The sequence below is a fragment of the Heliconius melpomene genome, chromosome 7, assembly GCF_056956725.1.
Source record: "Heliconius melpomene rosina isolate 202511_hmr_F chromosome 7, ASM5695672v1, whole genome shotgun sequence".
NCBI classification, from domain to species: domain Eukaryota; kingdom Metazoa; phylum Arthropoda; class Insecta; order Lepidoptera; family Nymphalidae; genus Heliconius; species Heliconius melpomene.
This window is the reverse complement of record NC_140395.1, coordinates 2,931,348-2,952,059: the sequence shown is the minus strand read 5'-3', so window position 1 is coordinate 2,952,059 and position 20,712 is coordinate 2,931,348. Positions and strand designations below refer to the sequence as shown.

Below are 20,712 nucleotides of genomic sequence, written 5' to 3'. Positions count from 1 at the left end.
CGACGAAGTCTCTACGATTGTGGATTCCCACTCGGGTACACCTTTATCCTTAAAATCGTCTAAAACTGATACCTACTATTTATTTAATAAACTTTTTGATTTTAAGACAAACAACCTGCCTACGAATGTTGAAACACGTTTGTTTCACAGAATAATTTAGGCGATCGTGTTCTAGATACCACTTGCGTCATCCTGCGCCTGTTCAGTGTGACATATACTGTTGGCGTTCGTTTAGGTTTAAAAATATATTCGTTTATAATTAATTAGAAGTCTTTGACTTCTGTTGCTTAACAATTACTAAAAAAAAACAAAATAAATTACTCATTATAACATAATAATTAAATGAAAAAAAAAACACAGGTAAATAAATCAAGAAAATATTTTTAAAAATACTTAATAATAGTATAAATAAAAATCCCGTCAGTATATTAATTTTGCAAAACAACTATAAAAGTAGAATTAGCGCAAAACGATGTAAAACAGATAGCGTGTAAAGAAGCACATTAATTAATTTTTACGCGTGGGAGTGTTTAGCATCATTCACAATTTATGATCATTATAAAGTACATTTATATTAAAATTAATTACAGAAATTACGCTCATCAAATTAAAATATTGTTAAGAATTGCATTTGGGAATAAAATTTTCACGCCATTGTCATAACATAGATTTCTATTCATATAAAAGAGTAATAAAAAGATGATTTGACAAAATAATATTGTTAATAAAAATGAAAAATATATTAAAAAAACGACCGTTGGGGCACAGTGTTCTAGGTTCTATTCTCATTCGGGGAAATTAATTATTTTCGTTTCCTCGCTCTGGTAACAAGACAAACCGGGCCGTTGAGTTCCTCCACTCAAGACGAAAGGGCGAAATTGTAGAACGGAGTATCTCAACACTACGTTACTCTACTATATGAATGTGGGATATAGCGTGTCGATACAGTGAGTGGCGGAATTAAACGCCGTTTCGTCGTTTCGTAAGAGATAATAATTTATTTCTCCGAGTTATATTCGAACTCACTACCTACATTTTCACACAGATAGCCACACGATGCGTTTAGATGTGAAAAAATAAGTAAACAAAATTTTTAACTTAAAATACCGTCTTCACATTTAAAACTTAAAATATGTGGTTTTCAAACTCAAAACACACATATATTAGGTATTAAAATAAAACGTAACACTTTAGTAATTACAAACACGTCAATACGTTATGCAAAATAGCAACTACGAGTATATAACCGTTGGAATTATTAGACTGCATATTTATGCATTTTGCATATATTATATAGAATAGAATAGATTTCAGATATTTTGTATGGTTTATATACAAATATCTTAAACCGAATGTAAAGCAGGAAACTAGTGTTAAGACATTATACGCACGCACTGCCCAATTTTCGAGACGTATCGTGTTTACTGGCGGAACACAATGCCGCGTACTGTCTCACTACTAGAAAATAAAAATTGAAATAACCAATTCCTCCGAGTGAAAATTGCACAAACGTCGCGTTAACAAATGTTGTACCGGTCCGTCACAACGGCAGCATTGAGAATAGTACCGAGTTGAAATTAAGGAAATTATTCTAGTACCTCATTTAATTACGGAAAACTTCTCCCTTTATTCGTGTTTTTTTATCTCTTAACTAAGACGTGATCTCATTTTTTTTTATTTATATACTTATGAATATTTTATAAATCCAAAAGTTTTTTTTTCATTACTTTTCCTTTTTTAATTTAATGGAACAATATGTTCCTGAACAATTGAATATTTGCATAAATTATAATGTTATTGCCGCTACGTTAGTAGACCATACAATATTACCGTAACTTTTAAATAAACATTTATACTACGTCTTAAGTCTTCTTTTTGTATTTATAAACATCGTTCACATTCATTATGTGATAGCTTAATTAGTGACTATGATCTCCACTTTTTTAACATTTAGACACTATGCGGCGGAACCCAACGCCGCCTATAAGCAACTTCCTTGCGTATGAGCAAGTATTATTTTAATTACTTATTTAAATATTCCTCTCCAGTTATATTTCATTTACTACTGTATTGTATTTTTATAAAGGCTTCGCATATAGTACGGTGAGTCTATGCAAAGAATCGGAATCGGAATCTACGGAATCTAGTGCAAAGAGACTACGTTCCCCATTTCCTCCCTAATTTTCAAGATATTGAGCGTTGAGTAGCGGAATTCATCGTCAGCCATTTGTCTTGTTTCCAGAACAAATAAATTAAAATAATTTATTTCAACGTGTGAGAATCGAACGCACAATCGTCGCGATTTCATTCGACGCTGTGCTACTGCGTCTCTGGTCTCTATATTATTATTTATTATGTAATAATCTAGATTATATGCATGTATGTACTTACATATATCAAAATTCATTCAAATTGATTCAGGCATTTTTGCGTGATTGATTAATGGATATACAAACTTTCATGTTTATATTACTAAAATTAGGAAAAGCACAGACAGAAAATACGGTATTCGTACAGAATTTCCGTTAAACGACATGCAAAGGGTGAATACCCCCGTACAAGTGAGACAAAGAAAATTTCTGTTGTTTTACTATTTTGTTTTGGTTGACGCAACTCCCGCATATAGCAGAGTACGCAGAGGGAACCCAATGTCAAACAAGATAGAAATGGCGATATTTTATTCCTCTTAGGGAAACGAACCCACGACCGTCGCACTTATAGTCACACGCTGTGCCGCTGACCCATGACTTTCTAAGCTGCGTTATAAAAAACGAATATAGGGCAAATTCGTTTTTTTTTCAATTATTATCTATATATGAATCTAGTCTTTAGGTCACTGAACAATATAAAATAGTGGTGTGCCTTATTAACTCTTCTATTACAGAATTACTAATAATCTACCTATATCCTGATTACTAATATAAAAAATAAATTTATGTTTGTTAGTATTAGTACGACATAATTAAAATTTATTTATCTAAATTCCTTAGATGTAGAGTCGATATTCTAGGCATTCATTAAAAGTATATTTGAAAAAAAAAAAAACAAACTATATTTAAAGGTAAGGGGAATAAATTATCCTGATCACCTCACTCTGGCAAAAAGTCAGAGTGCGGCGTTGAGTTCCGCCACTCAATATGCAATATTTGAAAATTGAATAGTGCGTGAGGAACGAAATGTCTTAATATTGTCACTAGGGTATCTCTGTTTATCCTGTTAGATGCGGGAAAAAGAGTGAAACTAATCTAAGTAATAATAAGTTATTAATATAACATCTACCAAGAAAGTTTTAATCTGTATTATTAGAAAGTAACCACTGTATATTCAAGCTGTAATAATATTATAATAATAAAAAAAAATAGCTGACACTGAACAATCAACAAGCATTAAAAATGAAAGGTGAAAGTAAAATAAAATAAAAATTAAGAGACGTAATATATTTTATTATGAAAATAACATGAAAAATGAAATTTCATTACAATGCGATGCAAAGACATTATACACCACTAGACAGTTAATTGTTTATTGCAGATTTTAAGTATTAATATAAATTTTATTTTTATTTTAAAATAACTGGAAGACCATGAAAAAATTATGTTTAACGATAAAAATATATTTTATGTATAAAATTTGATTGCCTACGCAATTTTATTGTTAAACCATAATCACATATATGAATAGAATTATTAAAAAGTAAAAGATTTCATCTTCCCAATCTGCAATACACAAGTCTAAGTCATGCTCACACAACACACACAAAATTACCTGAGAAATCTGTACTGGCGTCCACGTCCAGGGAACAGCTGCCGATCGAGTCTACGGACTTATCCATCACTTTTACCACTAATTTCTTCGAAGAACTCTTCAGATCTGATTCTTTAACTTCAATTTCGTATGCTCCTATACTATCCAAATCATTGGACACGTTATTTAAGGAATTAGGTAGCTTTATGTCTGTTTCGTCGGTATTTATTGTTAGTATGGAATCAGGTTTTAAAGTGCCATCATCAGGTTTGTCCAAAATCAACGTGCTCTGGCTGGTAAAGTTACTTCGTATTGGTTCTATGTACTCTACGTCGTCGTCATATACGAACAGCTGATTGGAATGTCCGCTTGCGCCTTGTGCGTCCGTCGCATCCGCTGGTATGGCGTCAACAACTGTTCGCTTATTTAGACTTTTATAAAAATGATTCTCCAACTTCTCCAACTGCCTTTTCGTGTCGGATTGTTTCTTCCGCACCGAATCTATGATGACGGGCAGGTTCAGCAGATCTGGTGTTTTTTCGCCGTTCGATCGCTTGAACAGCGGTGAGTCGTCGCTTTCCAATTCAAACCGTTTGTATTTTGATGATACGTAATCGTCTACAGATGATGTATCTGATTTTTTCGAATCGAAAAACGTGTCTAATGAGAAGAATGATTTTCGTTTTTTCTTCGGTTGGCTCGCTTTATCAAAATTTGACGGCAGGAATGGGTCTCCAGATTTATATTGCACGCAAATGTTACTTGTATTCACTAGCGATTTTGGTCTGGATTCTTTTGGGATGCTCAACACGCGATTGGTTTCTATTTTCCGTGAGTCCAAACTGAGTGTTTTCCGAAATCTCTCATTGAGATCGAGTAAAAAATGTCTCCGATCAGTTGATTTTGGGGTTACGTTGTAAGAATATTGCTTGCTGCTCGATGGTTGGACGTCTGGAATGTGTTCTGTATATTTGAACTCTATATCATTTTCTTCTTTTTTGTTAGACCCATAAGGTTCTGATGGGCATAACGACGATTGTCTATTTTCTGGCCGATGAAAGGAAAACGACCCTCTGTTGGACGACGATTTCTTTCTGTCGCATATGCAACTGCCTACGCAGCTTAGTTTTATACAAGGTTGGTTATCTGGTTCTAAGGATACCTCATGGCTGGTATTTGGAATGTACGTGTCGGGTTTATGTTTGTGAACGAGTAAGTCTTGTCTGATCTTCTCGAGCCTCTCATCTCCACTTAAGCCTCGAGTGTACTTTGGTTTTGGGGGGCGGAAAAATCTAATGGAACCCGACGAATGAGGGTCGGTGATTCGTCGTCTAGCAAAGAATGGAGAATCGGAGATTTTGTTCACTCCCAGAAGGAGTACAGGTGACTTTTTGTCCTCTTCATCCGGCAAATCGCTGTAATACAAAAATAGGACTTTTATAAAATCTATATCTAACTTACAAAGGCATTTTATACATTTTTAATTTAAATAAATTAAATGTCGTATGTGCAGTTAGTATTAAACATTGTTAGCCCAACAACATGTTAAATAAAACAAAAACAAAAAAAAACCCAAAAACAATAAAAAAAATCATACTTACACAAAACATAAAAGGAAGGGGTCTGTTTCACGGTCCTAGCAGTTATTTATACATATTAAGAAGTGTTATTCACATTTCAGCATTACAGTTTTTTTTTTAAGTTGGTTTTAAAAAACAAAACGGTATAAAGTTACAAAGAAACTCATAACAACGCCTGTAAAAATAAACTATTAAAAATCGATATTTTCATCATATCAGTTCAATACCGGTAATACCAAAAGGGCATTCTTTATTTATTATATTTATATAGAAAATAGTCGATATATAGAACCTTATTCGTCTGTATAATGTATGTATATAAAAAAACAAAATGATAGAAGCCGTCTTGGCGCAGCGGCACAAGGGTGTGATTGTAACGCGACGGTTGTGGGTTCGATCCCCACTCGAGGAAGTGAAATATTTATTTACGTATATAATTTCATTTCTTCACTCTGGTGTCGAGGCAAAGCGCGGCGTTGAGTTCTGCCACTCAACACGCAATACCTCCAGAATTCGGCAGAAAGTGGGGGACGGAGTGTCTTAACACTAAGTTCCCTCTGCCTACCCTGATGTGTGCGGGATACAGCGTGAATGTGTTTTTTTTAAATGAACTAATTCGTACCGTGAGAAAACTTCATATACAGCAGCCATTACAAAGATATCTAGTCATCTTTATGGTACACGAGTGTCGTTACATTTTATGTGCACTAAATATTGCGACTAAGAGTAGAGTTGTGAGTTCTGAATCCATTAGTAGGACAGTATATCACTGTACTTATAAGCAATTGGTTATGGGTTCATTCCCTAATATATATAAATTACTAGTGACGACCCGCAATTTTTATAAGTAGACTAAAAAACCGTAAAATCCCGTGTTTTTGCAAGTAGTTTCGTAAGAATTTAGGGGAATCCTCTTTAAGTGCTCCCTTACACACTCCAACTAATCCACAGATCCAAGTTTCAGCGTTCTACGCCGCGTAATTGCGACTGTAAAACTGAAGGTAATCTAACTTTAAGTCTATACATATACAAACATCAAAATATCATAATTTATATATTGTACTAGCGGCCCGCTCGCGGTTTCACCCGCGTGAACTATGTTATTATTAATTTCTGTCTCCATGGCTACGTCCTAGTGACGTCTATGCAAAATTTGAGACTCCTAGCACATGTAGTTTCTGAGATTTCGTGATGAGTGACCTTTCGATTTTATATATATAGATAATCAAGCCCGACGTGGTATTTAAAAAGTAAACAGTCGCGTGCCTCCATTAATAAATGAAAAACATTTTCTACGGGGCGTGTCAACCTGCACTCGGTAAACGTTTTTGCTTAGAGTTCTAACTTTACATTTTCTACTAGCTGGTCAAATGGAAGTAATAATCAGCTTTACTCTGTATACCGCAAATAGCAGGGTATGTAGAGGGAACCTAGTGTAACACACTAACATTTCGTTCCCCACTTTCTGCAGAATTCTGCAGACATTGCGTGTTTTTTAGTTAATATTAGTTAATATTTTATTTAATACTTTATTTATATAATTTATGTAAAGAATTGACTTCTCTATCCTTTTGACGAGAAAAGATATAAATATCCAGGTAAATAATTCCAAATCCCAACCCAACTAGAAACAGAACCGCCCTCAACACTCAATGTGTAATATTTATTTAGAAAACGTATAAAAATTTGAACGTAGCGGGATTTGAACCCGCGCCTCTTGGAGACCGTCCATGCGCTCTTACCGCTAAGCCATACGTTCTCGTTCGTTTCAGCGTGGTATAACTCTCTAAAAATACTCAATAAGCAAAAAATACAGAAAAATGAACACAAAAAGAAATTTTAAGTCTATCTAAGAATGCACAATATACTCAAATAAAGAAAAAAAGATTCATTTCATAATTGCAATATTCTTTATATGGCATACGTCTCTTTGAATAATCAATACACGAACGTCTTCCGGTTTATACATATTTGTAAAGCGGAAATGCTTGGATGCTATCAGGTTGTATTTAAATTGTATTTAAACAGCTATAATTAAAATCTTGTTATAAATGGTTATTTAAAATCAAAACTACCATAAATGTAGTTTATTTTTCATTTAAATGATGATTCTTCTTGAGGCCGTCATGGCGTAGCAGCACAGCGTATTACTGTAAATGCAACAGGTTGTGGTTTCGATTCCCACTCGGGGGAATGAATTTATTTCATTCTCTCGTTCTGGTCCTGGGAAGTCCGCCACAGAACACGCAATGTCTAAAAAATTTGGTAATGCGTAGGTGTCGTTGCCTATCCCTATACCTAAATCGTGATATAGGGTGAAGCCAAAAACAAGTATAAGGATACTTTTATGACACTATCACTAGAAATTAATCATCACGTGTCCCTAAATATGTTTTCGCTTCTTTTAGCCCTCATGTAGCATTGTGGGCAGAGGGTACCTATTGTTAGAACTTCAAACAATTCTTTTCACACGCTCTGCACAATATTCTAAACATTACGGGTTAATTGACGAAACTCAACGTGACGTTTTTATCCTTAACAAAGCGAAGTAATAAAAATAATTATTTTCTCTAACTGGGAATTGTATCTACAACTATCGTGTTTACAGTCAGATGCTGCCACCCCTCTGCCTCTCTCTCCCTCCCTCTCTCTCTGCCTGTCGCTGCCTCACAAAATATATTCATGCAGTCCACTCAAAAGATACCACGAACGGAGAAAATACTAGTAAACATACTATACAATAATTTGCTCTGAGGAAACCTATTGTTTTTCTTAACCGACTTTCGTAAGAAGATTATCAATCCGAATGTATTTTTCAGAACTTTTGACTGGGTAAACCGATTTTGATTATCATTTTTTATTCGAACGCCGGCGCTTCCCTTTTCAATTTGGTCATTTCTAACAATGTTATTCATGCAATAATCACATGTCTTAAATTTGCATTAAATATGAACAAATAACTTAATATTACGTCCAACCGATTTCGACGATTCTTTTTTAATTTTAAAGGATACTTCAAGGATATTTTGATGAGAGTTTGGTTAATTTCTGATAATGGGATCCGTTAGAAGTCGGTTTTTCTTTATTAAAAATTATAATGATTAAAGACACGGAACTCTAAATATAGCTATATCATGTTAACAATATATTACATGAGGCGTAAAAAATCTTTATTAATCTCTAGAACGATCTACAGTTTATTGCATAAAACCTTTCTTAACCGTAGCAATTGGATTAGACGTGAAGTTAGTTGTTGTTCCTATAATATACATGTTTCTTCTGTGGCTTCGTTTTCTTTAAAAGAATCTTCTTGAAAGAAGAAATTTTGAAAAAATGGGGCCTTTGAAACGTTATGGCTATATTATTTTTGATTAAATAATACCAAATAACTGTAACATTATCTCTGTAATTATACAATGTAATAAAACCTATACTTATATTACAACGGCGTCGAGGCAAAGCGTTTATTATTTTAGAAACAGCGTGAAGATAAAAAAAAGTGATAACGGAATCGAAGCCGCGGGTCCCTAGTAAAGAAAAAACAGTCAGTTCTTTTCTTTCTTCTTTTGACGTATTTAGCGGTAGGTGGCGGAACCTACGGTTAGTCTACGTTGCTGCCAAACGTAGACGTGTGTAGAAGTCCTGCACCTAGAACACTTCTCCGTCGTAAATCGACTCCAATGCAATTTTAGAACAAATATTGCTGTTTAAAATTGTAAGAATTCAACACTTTAAATCATGAAATAAAGAATAATCACCATTTCAATAACAAAAGAAACATTATCTAAAATGCAACAATTTAGCAACAATAAAAGTAAATCAAAGTTATTGCCCGGTACAGCTATAAAAAGCTAAACACTTGCAAGTCACGAGTCAATTAAGAGTGCGATAACTTCTTTTGTGTAATAGGAATGATCATTTTAGATCAATGATCCTAGGTTAAATGCCGGTTTGAGGAAATTATGTATAAATGTCTAACATTTATACTTCGTTTTAGTATTAATCAACTAAATAACAATTTTTTAGAGTTCCATACAACAGACATGACTTTTTGCCATTTTTATATTAACACTTGCACTTGGCGGGATCTTTTTTATTTTTATTTAAATTAAAAAATCAAATCAGCTTCACGCTGTATCCCGCACACAGCAGGGCAGGGAGAGCAGAGTGTCTTAACACTATGTTCCCCACATTCCGCCGAATTCTGGAGGCATTGTGTGTTTTTATTTATTTATTTATATATATATATATATTGACAATTTTTTTCTGTTTTGCTGAAACAATATATTCTATAAATCTAAATATAAACTTTCAGCGAAAATTATTTCGTACATGTTATTAGAGTCGGCTATTGGAGTTAGACAAAATGGAATTAGCATTTTTTTTTGGTGGCGAAAAATAATAGTGTAGCTAATAGGAATATGTATACGGAACCCACTATGGACGAATCCAACTCTCACTCCGCGGAGAAACCGAACCCTCTGCCGTCTCGTCGACAGTTAGACGCAGTGCGTCTGCGCCACAACGGATCGTAATCATAATAATAAATAATCAATTAACAAGTTTTTAATGCGACCACCACCCTAGAGCATTAAGGCACGTATTAATAAATCGCTTTCAAGTCCGAGATCGATCTTGAGATGGCGTTTCCATCCATAAATATGTAATTTAGGAAAGCCCACTAAAGTTATATATAGAAGTAATAAAAAGACAAAATTCAATAGTAGTCTATTGAGACACAAACTCAATCTTATTGTCATCAATTGAGCAAATTGCTGTTATTGTGCTTAAAATTGAATTACATCTTGACAGTCAAGGGTATAGTAAATCATTTAATGATTTGGACGTAGTATCCTTTGGCTAGTGTGGCTTAGTGGCAGTCAATAGAAGGCAGTAGTTCAAAGTTCAAATACAAATGTAGCCGACTTAGATACAGCTTTTAGTTTAATAGCAATGTTGATCTATTATATTTTTAATAGCATCTTTAAAAATCTACTTTATAATAAATTAGAAATATTAATCTTTATTTTTGTTTTTTTATTCTTTACTTCTATACTAACATCACAACTCTGAAGAGTTAGTTTGGTAGAATTCGTTAATCTCAGGAACAATTGTTATGCTAACAAAACACATTTTTAAGCTTCACGCTGTCTTTCCCGTACATAGCAGTGTAGGCAGAAGGAATCGGAGCACTTAGTGTTAAGACACTCTTTTTAAGATTCCAGTCCACACTTTTGCCTCACTCACTCGTCGAACTCGGCAGACATTCGCCTCGTTACCAGAGCCAGAAAATGAAAATATAAAATAATTCATTACCTTGAATGGGAATATAACCCATAGTGTTTACAGTTGCACGTTTGTGCTTCTACTATGCCACTATAACCTCATAAAAACACCTGTAATGCAATATTTATAGAAATACACAACCTCTACCTTCAAAATCAGTGTAAAATGTGGAAAAAAGAGTATCGTGAGAAAACACAAAACGTCAATAAACGTAACATAATACGAATATGTTAGAAAGTGTTTCTTTCAGTACAATCAACTGAGTGTACCATTACCGAGTTACTTTCGATATTGAATAGAAAGTATGCGTTTCTATACGTTTTGTTCGCGTTCATTTAGTTTTATTTAGTTTCACTGTGTGATGCTATTATAATTAGTAGCTTTATAGTCCACGTGGAGGGCTGTACACGCGATGGTAATGGGTTCGATCGTCGATGATGGGGAAAGGGAAGTATATTTTCGGCAATTTAACTCTTCTTTCTCTAATAGGCCGTTGTGGCGCAGCGTCTGGTCGAGTTATATGAAAGTTTCAGGGCTTTTTGGGGGAACTTCATTGGTTGAAGACCTATTCTACGGAAGCGGATAAAAGCTGTTCCTATCCTACTTCCTATTAATGTCATAAATGTAACAGCTTGTGAGGATGGATGTTTGTTTTATTTTCAGACAAACACTACTGAACGGATATAGAAAATAACACATTACAGTTTATGTAAGCAATTATATATTTTAGCTACAATATAACAATAAGTTTAAGGGGGCGAAGCCGCGTTTGAGTCGCTAGTATTTTATAAGCACAAAGTCTCAAGAAACTTGAAAGTGATATCTTTACAAAACTTTACCCAACAATTAAACGAGGAAAGTTGTTGAAAGACAAAAGATAACTTTCAGATCGTGTGAACTGACTTTAGAACTAACACTTCCCGTATCACTCATTCGGTGCAACAATGACGTATCTTCCACATGCATTGATATATTTAATTTGTTTTTTAAAAAAGTGCAATTACATGATTTTTACACAAAATGATGCAAATATGTTTTTTAGCTTCACGCTGTATCACGCATATAGCAGGGTAGGGTAAGTGGAAGGAAGGAACCTAGTGTTAAGACGATACAATTTTCTAAGGATATGAAAATTATTGATTCAAATAATTGATCAAAATTAAACAACTACCTATTATTTAATAATAAAGATTCCATCGAGTATGAAAATTTTAAATTTGAATTCATCAGCCACTATTACGGTTTCCGCCAAGAGCGGAGCGGCCCCATTAAGGACTTCGTTAAACTCGCAAGAGTTATCTGCATACTTGTATTTCCATCAATAAATAGTCGAGCGGAACGGACCGAGCGAGTAAAAAGAGTTGAAATGAACTCGCTTAGCTCATAAACTTATTTTATTTAAAAGAAGTCGGTTCTGCCTAAGCATTTCTCTTTCGCACTTTTTCTCTTAATGTACTGTTTTCTCCTTTGAAATCCTGAGCAAAGTCAGGCTGGAGAGCTAGTAAAACGATATATTTTAACCGTTCACTGAATTCTAATCTCCCGTTAAAATTGTCCACAGTATTATGCGCAACGAGTAACGGAATAACGAACGGTTGTAAACGGTTATGGTTGGACATCAAAAGTTATTTATGTATTTTTAAGGCGAGGGAAATTTATGGACACGTAACTATGTTTTTCATTTACGTTGAGTGTGTTGAGTGGCGGAAATCAACGCCGCGCTTTGCCTTACTACCAGAACGAGGAAATGGAAATAGCTAATTTCCCCTTACAGTATACAGTCAGCTGTGCTGATGTGCCACAGCGGCTTCAATGTTCCTAAATTATCCTGTTTAATCATAAATATTCCGAAAATTCGATGATTCCTATTCTTATATTACTTAGTATTTAAATTTCAAAATATGACGATTATTTTCGTTTCTTAGTACCGGTGTCGTGTAAACCTATTGTGGGAAAGCCTCGTGTACTTTTTCCTTATAATCCTACATTAATTGAGACCAATCAAGGCGTAGGAACACAAGCGTGCGACTGTAAACACAATAAATTGTGGATTCGATTCCCACTTGAGGTAGTGAAATATTTAATAATTTCATAAACTTGGATGACGAGGATTTGTGAAAACTGGAAACGATTCCATTTCCAGAACGGAATGTCTTGACACTAGGTTTCCAGGTTCCCTCTCTCCACCCTGCTACAGCATGAAGTATAATGTGTAAGTGCGGGATACAGCATGAAGCGAGCTTATCGCTAATTGAAGCAAGGTAGGTACTACTTTTAACAAGAACTTAAGTACCGACAAAAGAAATGATTATTAAACTAGCGTTAACAATCTAACGGAATTGAGGAAATTGCGGAAGCTTTAATGTAATTTTTATATGAAACTACAGTCAGTTAAACGTCTCCTATTTAATAATTGAATAACCCGCAAGTTTTGGTTTGTTATGTTTGTTTTTGGTGTGGTGGGTGGCCTTTTTTCAAACACTTTTTTTCCATAAAATTTTTTTTCTTAATATCTCACACTATAATGATTTCAATTAAGATTTCAATATTATTCTGCAAACACGACGCTAGTAACAAGACAGCGCAACGAATTCAGCAAAAAGTAGTTTATCGAAGAGTTTAGAACTTCCTTCCCTCTGCTATACTATGCGGGATACCGCGTGATTACATTCAAACACGTGGTAACTCAGCCACGTTATTACTATATATTGTTTAATATTAAAACTGATAAATATAGATGATAATTTTTATCAACATTACATATTATAAGTTTTGATAACAGCGAGATACAACATATCATCAATGGCTTAATGAAAACGTTTATTAATAGATACTTATACGGAAGCCGAAATTAAAAAAATACACGAACTAAAAAAATATTTTAACTTTTTTTTCGTATTTTTTAGCTTTTTACAGTAGTTTAATCTATATATATAAAATCGAAAGGTCACTCACTCATCACGAAATCTCAGAAACTACATGTGCTAGGAATCTCAAATTTCATAGGAGTTACTTATAGGACGTAGGTGCTCGCTAAGACGGGAATTTGCAATATTCGACTTCTAAGGGGTTGTTTTTGGGGTCGAAAGTTTGTATGAAACTTCGTTACTACAAATGCTAGGAGTCTCAAATTTTGCATAACGTCACTAGGACGTAGTCATGGAGACAGAAATTAATAATAACATAGTTCACGCGAGTGTAACCGCGAGCGGGCCGCTAGTATTTTTATATAAATAATATTATACAGATAAATGTTTACCGAGTCTGACTGTAAATGCAAGAGTTGTGGGTTCGATTCCAATTTTGAGAAATGAGGTATTTTCATTTCCTCATTCTGGAAACAAAGAAAAGAGCAGCGTTGAGTTTCACCACTCAATACGTAATGTCTCGAAAACTGGACGGTGTGGAATATAGTGTCTTAAAATAAGGTTTTCTTACGCCCTATGTGAAAATAGAGAACGTAGTGACGCGTCAATAATGATTAAATTCAGTCTGTCCTTAAAAATAAAAATAACTAACTAAGAGCCTACTGCATAATATTGATACAATCTATATTAACTATAATATAATTAAGCAAGTTCACCGTTCTAAAAATCATTGTTACGTCAAAACAGATGAAGAGTCAATGACTTTTTACAATTACACAGTGCCTATTACCGTAATCAAAGTCTTGAGCAAAGTTTTTTTTTTTGGTAAAATTGTGAAACAACTATTTTTTTTGCAGCTTCACGCTGTCTCCTGCAGGGTAGGCAGAGGGAGCCTAGTGTTAAGACACTTCGCTACTCCAAATTGTGGAGGCATTGCGTGTTGAATAGCGGAATTCAACGCCGTGCTTTGCTTCGAAAAAATATTAAATATTTAATTTCCTCGATTGCGAATCGAACCCAAAACCTGTCGCGTTTACAGTCACGCCCTGCGCCACTACTGGCTTATTATTATCTCGAAATCAATGTAAAAAATATAAGCGTATAATATAACGCTAAAATTAAGAAATAATTTTTTTGACATTCATATTATGTGTAAAGATAAATTCACAGATTATAAGATAACTTTAACAGTAAAAAAAAAGAAACTTAAAATGTGATGTAAAAATATTATTTAATTTTTATATTTAAATAAAAGTAAACAAACGCACGATAAATATTCAATTATAATATGTCGATAATCACAATAAAGAAAACACTAAAACAAACGTCAAGACAAATGTATAGAATATGAAACAATAATATCAAACTGAAGACAATACAACCTTAGTCATCAAAACAAAACGAAAAAAAAAAGAAAATACTCACACATGTCATTCATTTTGAACTACAAAACATTTAAATCATCTTCAATTAACTAAAAAAAACACAAAAACTTAAATTTCACTTCAAATTTCAGCCACGAGCACTTAAACGATAGTAAAAAATAACTAAAAAATATATTTTTCTATACAAATTTAATTTTTCAAACCCTCTTTATAGAATAAAACGTTTAAATTGCAGGATTCGAATTGACACACGTCTATGCACTGTGGGCGTTGCGACTATATGACGTGGTCCCTTGGAATCGACTACTTAATATCCAAATACGCCAAACTATCGAAATATAAAACTTTCATGGCATCCATTGAAGAATTCCTTAAAAAGAAGTTTGTATTTGAACGGTTTCAAACCAGCAATGTATATGTATTTTAGTGATATGAATGTATGGTAGAAGGAAAAAGTTAGTGAGTGATGAATGTGAAAGAATAGGGGCCATACAGACAGTGATTATTCGATTAACTTCAACCGACTTCTGAAATAAAGGTGTTATGATATCTATAAATAAATTATATATATATGTATAGAAAAAGTAGATTTTTCTTTCGTAATTTCTTTCAGAAGGAGAGCAGAATGAGGGAAATTCCCGATATTCCCACAGGAACAGGCTTAAATGGGATTTTCTATTTAGTGTTTCCAAGGCAAAGAAAGTTAACTGTGATAAGTAGTCTATAATATAATTCAGCTTCGAGATTTTGAAACCCAACGCCGCGTTTTTCCTTAATAGAATGGAGAAATGAAAGCGATTCGTTTCACCAAGTGGCGATTGAATCTACTATTATCACTTCTTTCTATTTATTTTTTCTTTTAATGATATTCAAAAGTTTTAAAAAGATTATATTAATTTAACTAAGATTTAAAAAGAAACGAAATATTTTCAACGACAAATTGATTGGACACTCTGATTAAAGTATTTCAATACTTTTCTTTTCTGAACTTAATCATAGAGTAAAAGTAAAAACGACCAAACTTTGAAATTACCTGCTACAAAATGCATTAATTTAAGCAAACATATAATTTTCGTTTATTCTAAATACCTATAATAATAATATTTAAGGCATTTAAATAACAAAAAAAAACGGAAAGACAGTAATAAACTTTTTAAGTAAAAGAAGTGTAGTGTTGAGTCAGTGGCGCAGGGTCACGAGCGTGCGACTGTAAACGCGACGGTCGTGGGTTCAATTCCCACTCTGAGGAATGACATATTTAATATTTTCATTTCCTTGCTCTAGTAACGAGGCAAAGCATGGCGACGTCACTTGCACGTCCCCACACGGAGTGGGAAACTGAAGTGTCTCAATAAGAACGAAGTGTCTTAACACTGGCTTTCCAGGTTACCTCTGCTTACCCTGCTATGTGCGGGATACAACGTCAAGTTTAAATAAAAAGAAGTGTAAAAAGCCTGAAGAAACGATGTAAAACAGATGCGTCAAATTACTCTACCTATACAATTAACAGCTAGTAAGTATATTTTTAGATTAATGTTTGTATTTAAATCTTCTGGACTTCAAAATGGGTAATAAAAAGTAAGCTATTTCTAAATTTTATATTTTAATTAATTATCGTTGTAAAGTTTAGAGATACCTTCCTCAGCCTATTTCAGCCTAACATGTTTGCCTTTCTAACCGACTTTAAAAAAAGGAGTTTATCAGTTTGACATGTATGTGATGATGTTGGAATTTGAAGTATTTAAGTACGATGTTCTTTTAAGGCTTATAAGCACGTGCGCTAAATTTCGTATTAGGTATATGTTATTTTTGTACGTGTGTCCAACAAATTTCTCGGATGCTAAATATTATATAAAAATATATATTTTCAACTTAGAGAACAGCCCAAGTTTAATGAAAATGGGTTTAATAAAAAATAATAGTCTTTTTTGCTTTATTCGTTTTTATAATTTATGTTATAAAAACTAATTTGTTTATAAATTCCTATTCTGGGTAAACAAATAGATATCCCCATACAATGATCTAAATGTTTTTTTTTTACCAAAAAAATGTACTTGAATTACGTATTCAATTCAATGTCAGTAGCAAGATATATTTTTTATCAAAAGATAACAAATTCCTTATTTATATTGTACTATGACGTAATAATACATAAAAATAGAAAAATCTACAAATTAATCTTTGAGTAACGTTTTTACCACACAATATTTTTTTAATTTTTATTCTGATCTCATTAAATACGTAATGTCTTAAACAAATCGATAAAGGAGAATTAAAAATAATAATAAAAATATAGTGAAAAAATCATTACAAAAATTATAATTAATACTTTTTTTTGAAATATTTAAAGGTATCATATAAAATTAAATTTATTTCATGTGGCTTGAAATATGAGAATTATTTTTCTTTAAAATATTTACATATTTTTAATTACGTTAGCATTATTAAATTTTTTTAAAATAGTAATATTATTATTATATATATTTTTAGGTATTCTTAAAATATATTTTTTATCTACATTTCGACTGACCTCTTTACAAAGCGGCAATAATTGCGTCGTGAATGGCAGGACGTTACAATAGTCAATTATTCGCTTATGTCATAGTCATTGTTTCAATCTAATATATACTTCCGAATGCGGGAAATAAGAGAGCGTGTCGTCTATATTTTGCTCGTACTGGCCGTTTTTTTAACCGACTTTATTAAAAAGTGAAAGAGATTTATAATTAAAATGTGTTTTACAAAAGTGAGTGTTAAGAGAGGCAGAGGCATGTTCAAGATCATGTATGGATTATGCTGGTGAAAGGAAAAGCATGAGGTCTCCCTGAATAATACAAGGCGAAGGAGCTTATCTGCCCACCCCAATAGGGATGAAATTCGATACCAAAATATAAAAAAAATTATGAATATATCCTGCAAAAATTACTAAACCGTTAAAATAATACAACAATGAGTATTTTATTTGATGTCTAAATAGACTATAAAAACTTTTTAATTAAAAATCTTTCAAGAACATTATAAGATTATATTCAATTTTGTTAAAATTAATATAAAACGACAGAAAACGTAGGACTGAGTGACTTGGCACTAGAACCTCCGTGCCTACCCTGCTGAGGAAAACTTGTAAAACCGTTAAACCAAAAAAAATCTTGCAGAAGAAAGGTGCAAAATACAATATTATTTTACAATTAGAATTGCATTAATATTTTACCAGAGCCAAGCCAGATTAGTTATAATAGATATGAATTATTTTTACATTTAATGGTCTATCTTTTCGGTCGATTTACGGTTTAATTACGCATATAAGAATATTTTTAATACAAGAATATAAGATTGGATCGAGAACGAACCGTAACAGACAGTACAGTGGGAATCATCCCTTAAAATCTTAAGATATTTTAAATAAGAAGTCATTGCGCTGTTATATAACCAGAATACTTGTCAACTGTACCTATGGTCTTTGGAAAAGCTCTTCCAGTCCTTCAAATACTCTAACACCTTTAAATATTAATGAGGGATAATCTATCCCTCATTAAGCCCCGCATATATCCCTATGATATAGAATCTCAAAATAAAAAATATAACAAAAAATAAACAAAATATGAATTATAAACAACAACAAATAATACTATTCAGCAATACTCGCACCATCAGGTCAAACCCAACTTAGGTTCACTGGTTTAAGGGTAACAAAGGAACAGCCATACATACATACATCTATACTAATATAATAAAGCGGAAGAGTTTGTTTGTTTGTTTGTTTGAACGCTAAGATCTCTGGATCTACTGGTTCGATTTACATTGTTTTTGTTTTGTATGAAAGCTGCATTCTTCAGAAGTGCTATAGGCTATATAACATTACATTACACATATATACTAATAAATTAAAATACTTATTTCTAATTTGACATGCAATTTATTCTGCCATGTAAATAACAACCATCGTCGCTACGCGACCGCGTTCGTTACCGCGACATTTTTATATTCATCCTTATGAAAATTAATATAATAGTCACTTTTAGCATTTCATCTAGATTGAAATTATATTATTATATTTCAAGCAGGCGTAGCCGCGTCCGGGTCCGCTAGTTAATAAATAAATACATACATTAATAAACAACCAGTCGGGTAAAACGGGAAGAACGATGAAATCTTATGGTATAGCATTACTCATTTAAAAAAATACCAAATGTACCTTGAAATATTTCGTTTAAGTGACTTAACATCAGGCGCAGAAAACGTAATGAGCTGAGCAGTTAAACCTATTAGAGAATTAGGGCATTTGGGTATTTTCGTCTTTGGATAGTGAGCTGGTCACATTTTTGTTAATTACTATATTAGTTAAGTTTCTCACAGTGAAGCAAGGTAGGCAGAGGGGAAACCAGTGATAAGACACCCCTTTCCTCATTCTACACTCAACTTTCAAGGCATTGGGTGTCGAATGGTGGGACTCACCGCATAGTCATATCTAGAGCTTGGATTGCACCGGTACCTAAGTATGTAGTCTAAGTCTTAAAGCTATAATTTAGTGTTCATATATATTTTAATTTGTTTGTTCTTTAGTAGTTGATATTATCTACGAAAACTAAAATAAATATCGACGATCGCTAATGCGACGTGTAAGATCGCGTTGTTAATAACGTGTGTTTTTTTCTGCCGAGTTCTGGAGGCATTGCGTGTTGAGTGGCAGAACTCAACGCCGCGCTTTGCCTCGATACCAGAGCGAATAAATGGAAATATAAATGTAAATAAATATTTCACTTCCTCGAGTGGGGTTCGAACCCACAACCGTCGCGTTAGTCACACCTTTGTGCCGCTGCGTCATGACGAAGGTCTCGTGTGTGTTACTTTTTACAAAAAATATTCTTCTATTCTTTTGTCGGATAACTTGAGAACGATTCATTATTCAATATTGAACTTGCCTCTCATTTCATATTGCTAACAATAAAATTTTCAAACTTTTATAAATTAATTAATTCTTAGATTAGTGCATAAATTGTCGTGCAGTACACTAATACAAAAGAAGACCGGAATAATATAGTGATTCCGTTCTCCCTGCCTGCCACAACAATAAAAACACACCAAAAACCAGTCATAAATGTAAAAAAAAGTACATTAAAATACTAGTTACATTTTATTAGTTTAATATTAATATGAGTACAATAATACATTTTATTAACACACAAATTATTTATAAAATCACCACAATCACTAAAATCATGCAACACAAATTTATTATTATTTTATTAAATAGTTAAATTAATATATATTTAAAACCTTTTAATATTTATTACCTTCTTATCCAGCGAAAAAATCGATTCGCGCCTTTACGGCCATTCGGTTTCTTCTTCTTCCCCATTTTGAAACTTAATACTTTTGACACTTAAAAAAAATATATCATTGTCTATGTTCTTAGCAAACCACTTAGTTTATATATGGAATATCACTGTTATAAATATAGAAACACTTCGATACAGGACTCTATGGTTTGGCTCTATAAAACATTTTTATTTAATTAAAATCACATGTAAAACTAACTTAATTTATGTCAAAATACCGATATTTTTGTATAAGTTGACAGATAAAAAATACAGATTATTATAAGTAGTTCTTCTTACGGATACTTTGTTTTAATCAACACACGGTTGGTACTTTCAAAAATAGCAAAAAAATATTTTAATTATTGATAAAATAAACCAATAGAAAGGTAAATAAATAAAAAAGGCGTTAAAACAGTAACGCGTGTTGGACGCGCGCGCCGATACTGGCGCGTGGCCACGGACGAAATTAGAATTTAAAAAAAAAACACTTGCAACGGGAATGCAGCGGGTGTTCATTTTATTTTGGTTT

General features: G+C 33.0%; 1 protein-coding gene across 1 annotated transcript in view; it reads right to left on the bottom strand.

Moving 5' to 3' along the window:
• vlc (disks large-associated protein 2) overlaps positions 1-20,356 on the bottom strand; it is a 31,290-nt gene extending 10,934 nt beyond the window's left edge. The window contains exons 1-2 of the mRNA XM_085187780.1: positions 20,157-20,356; positions 3,766-5,159 (exon numbers count right to left, since the gene is read on the bottom strand). Of these exons, the coding sequence (XP_085043906.1) occupies positions 3,766-5,159; positions 20,157-20,221 (1,459 nt within the window). The 5' untranslated portion in view covers positions 20,222-20,356. The remainder of the gene's footprint in view (positions 1-3,765; positions 5,160-20,156) is intronic.
• Positions 20,357-20,712: the final 356 nt, after the last annotated feature.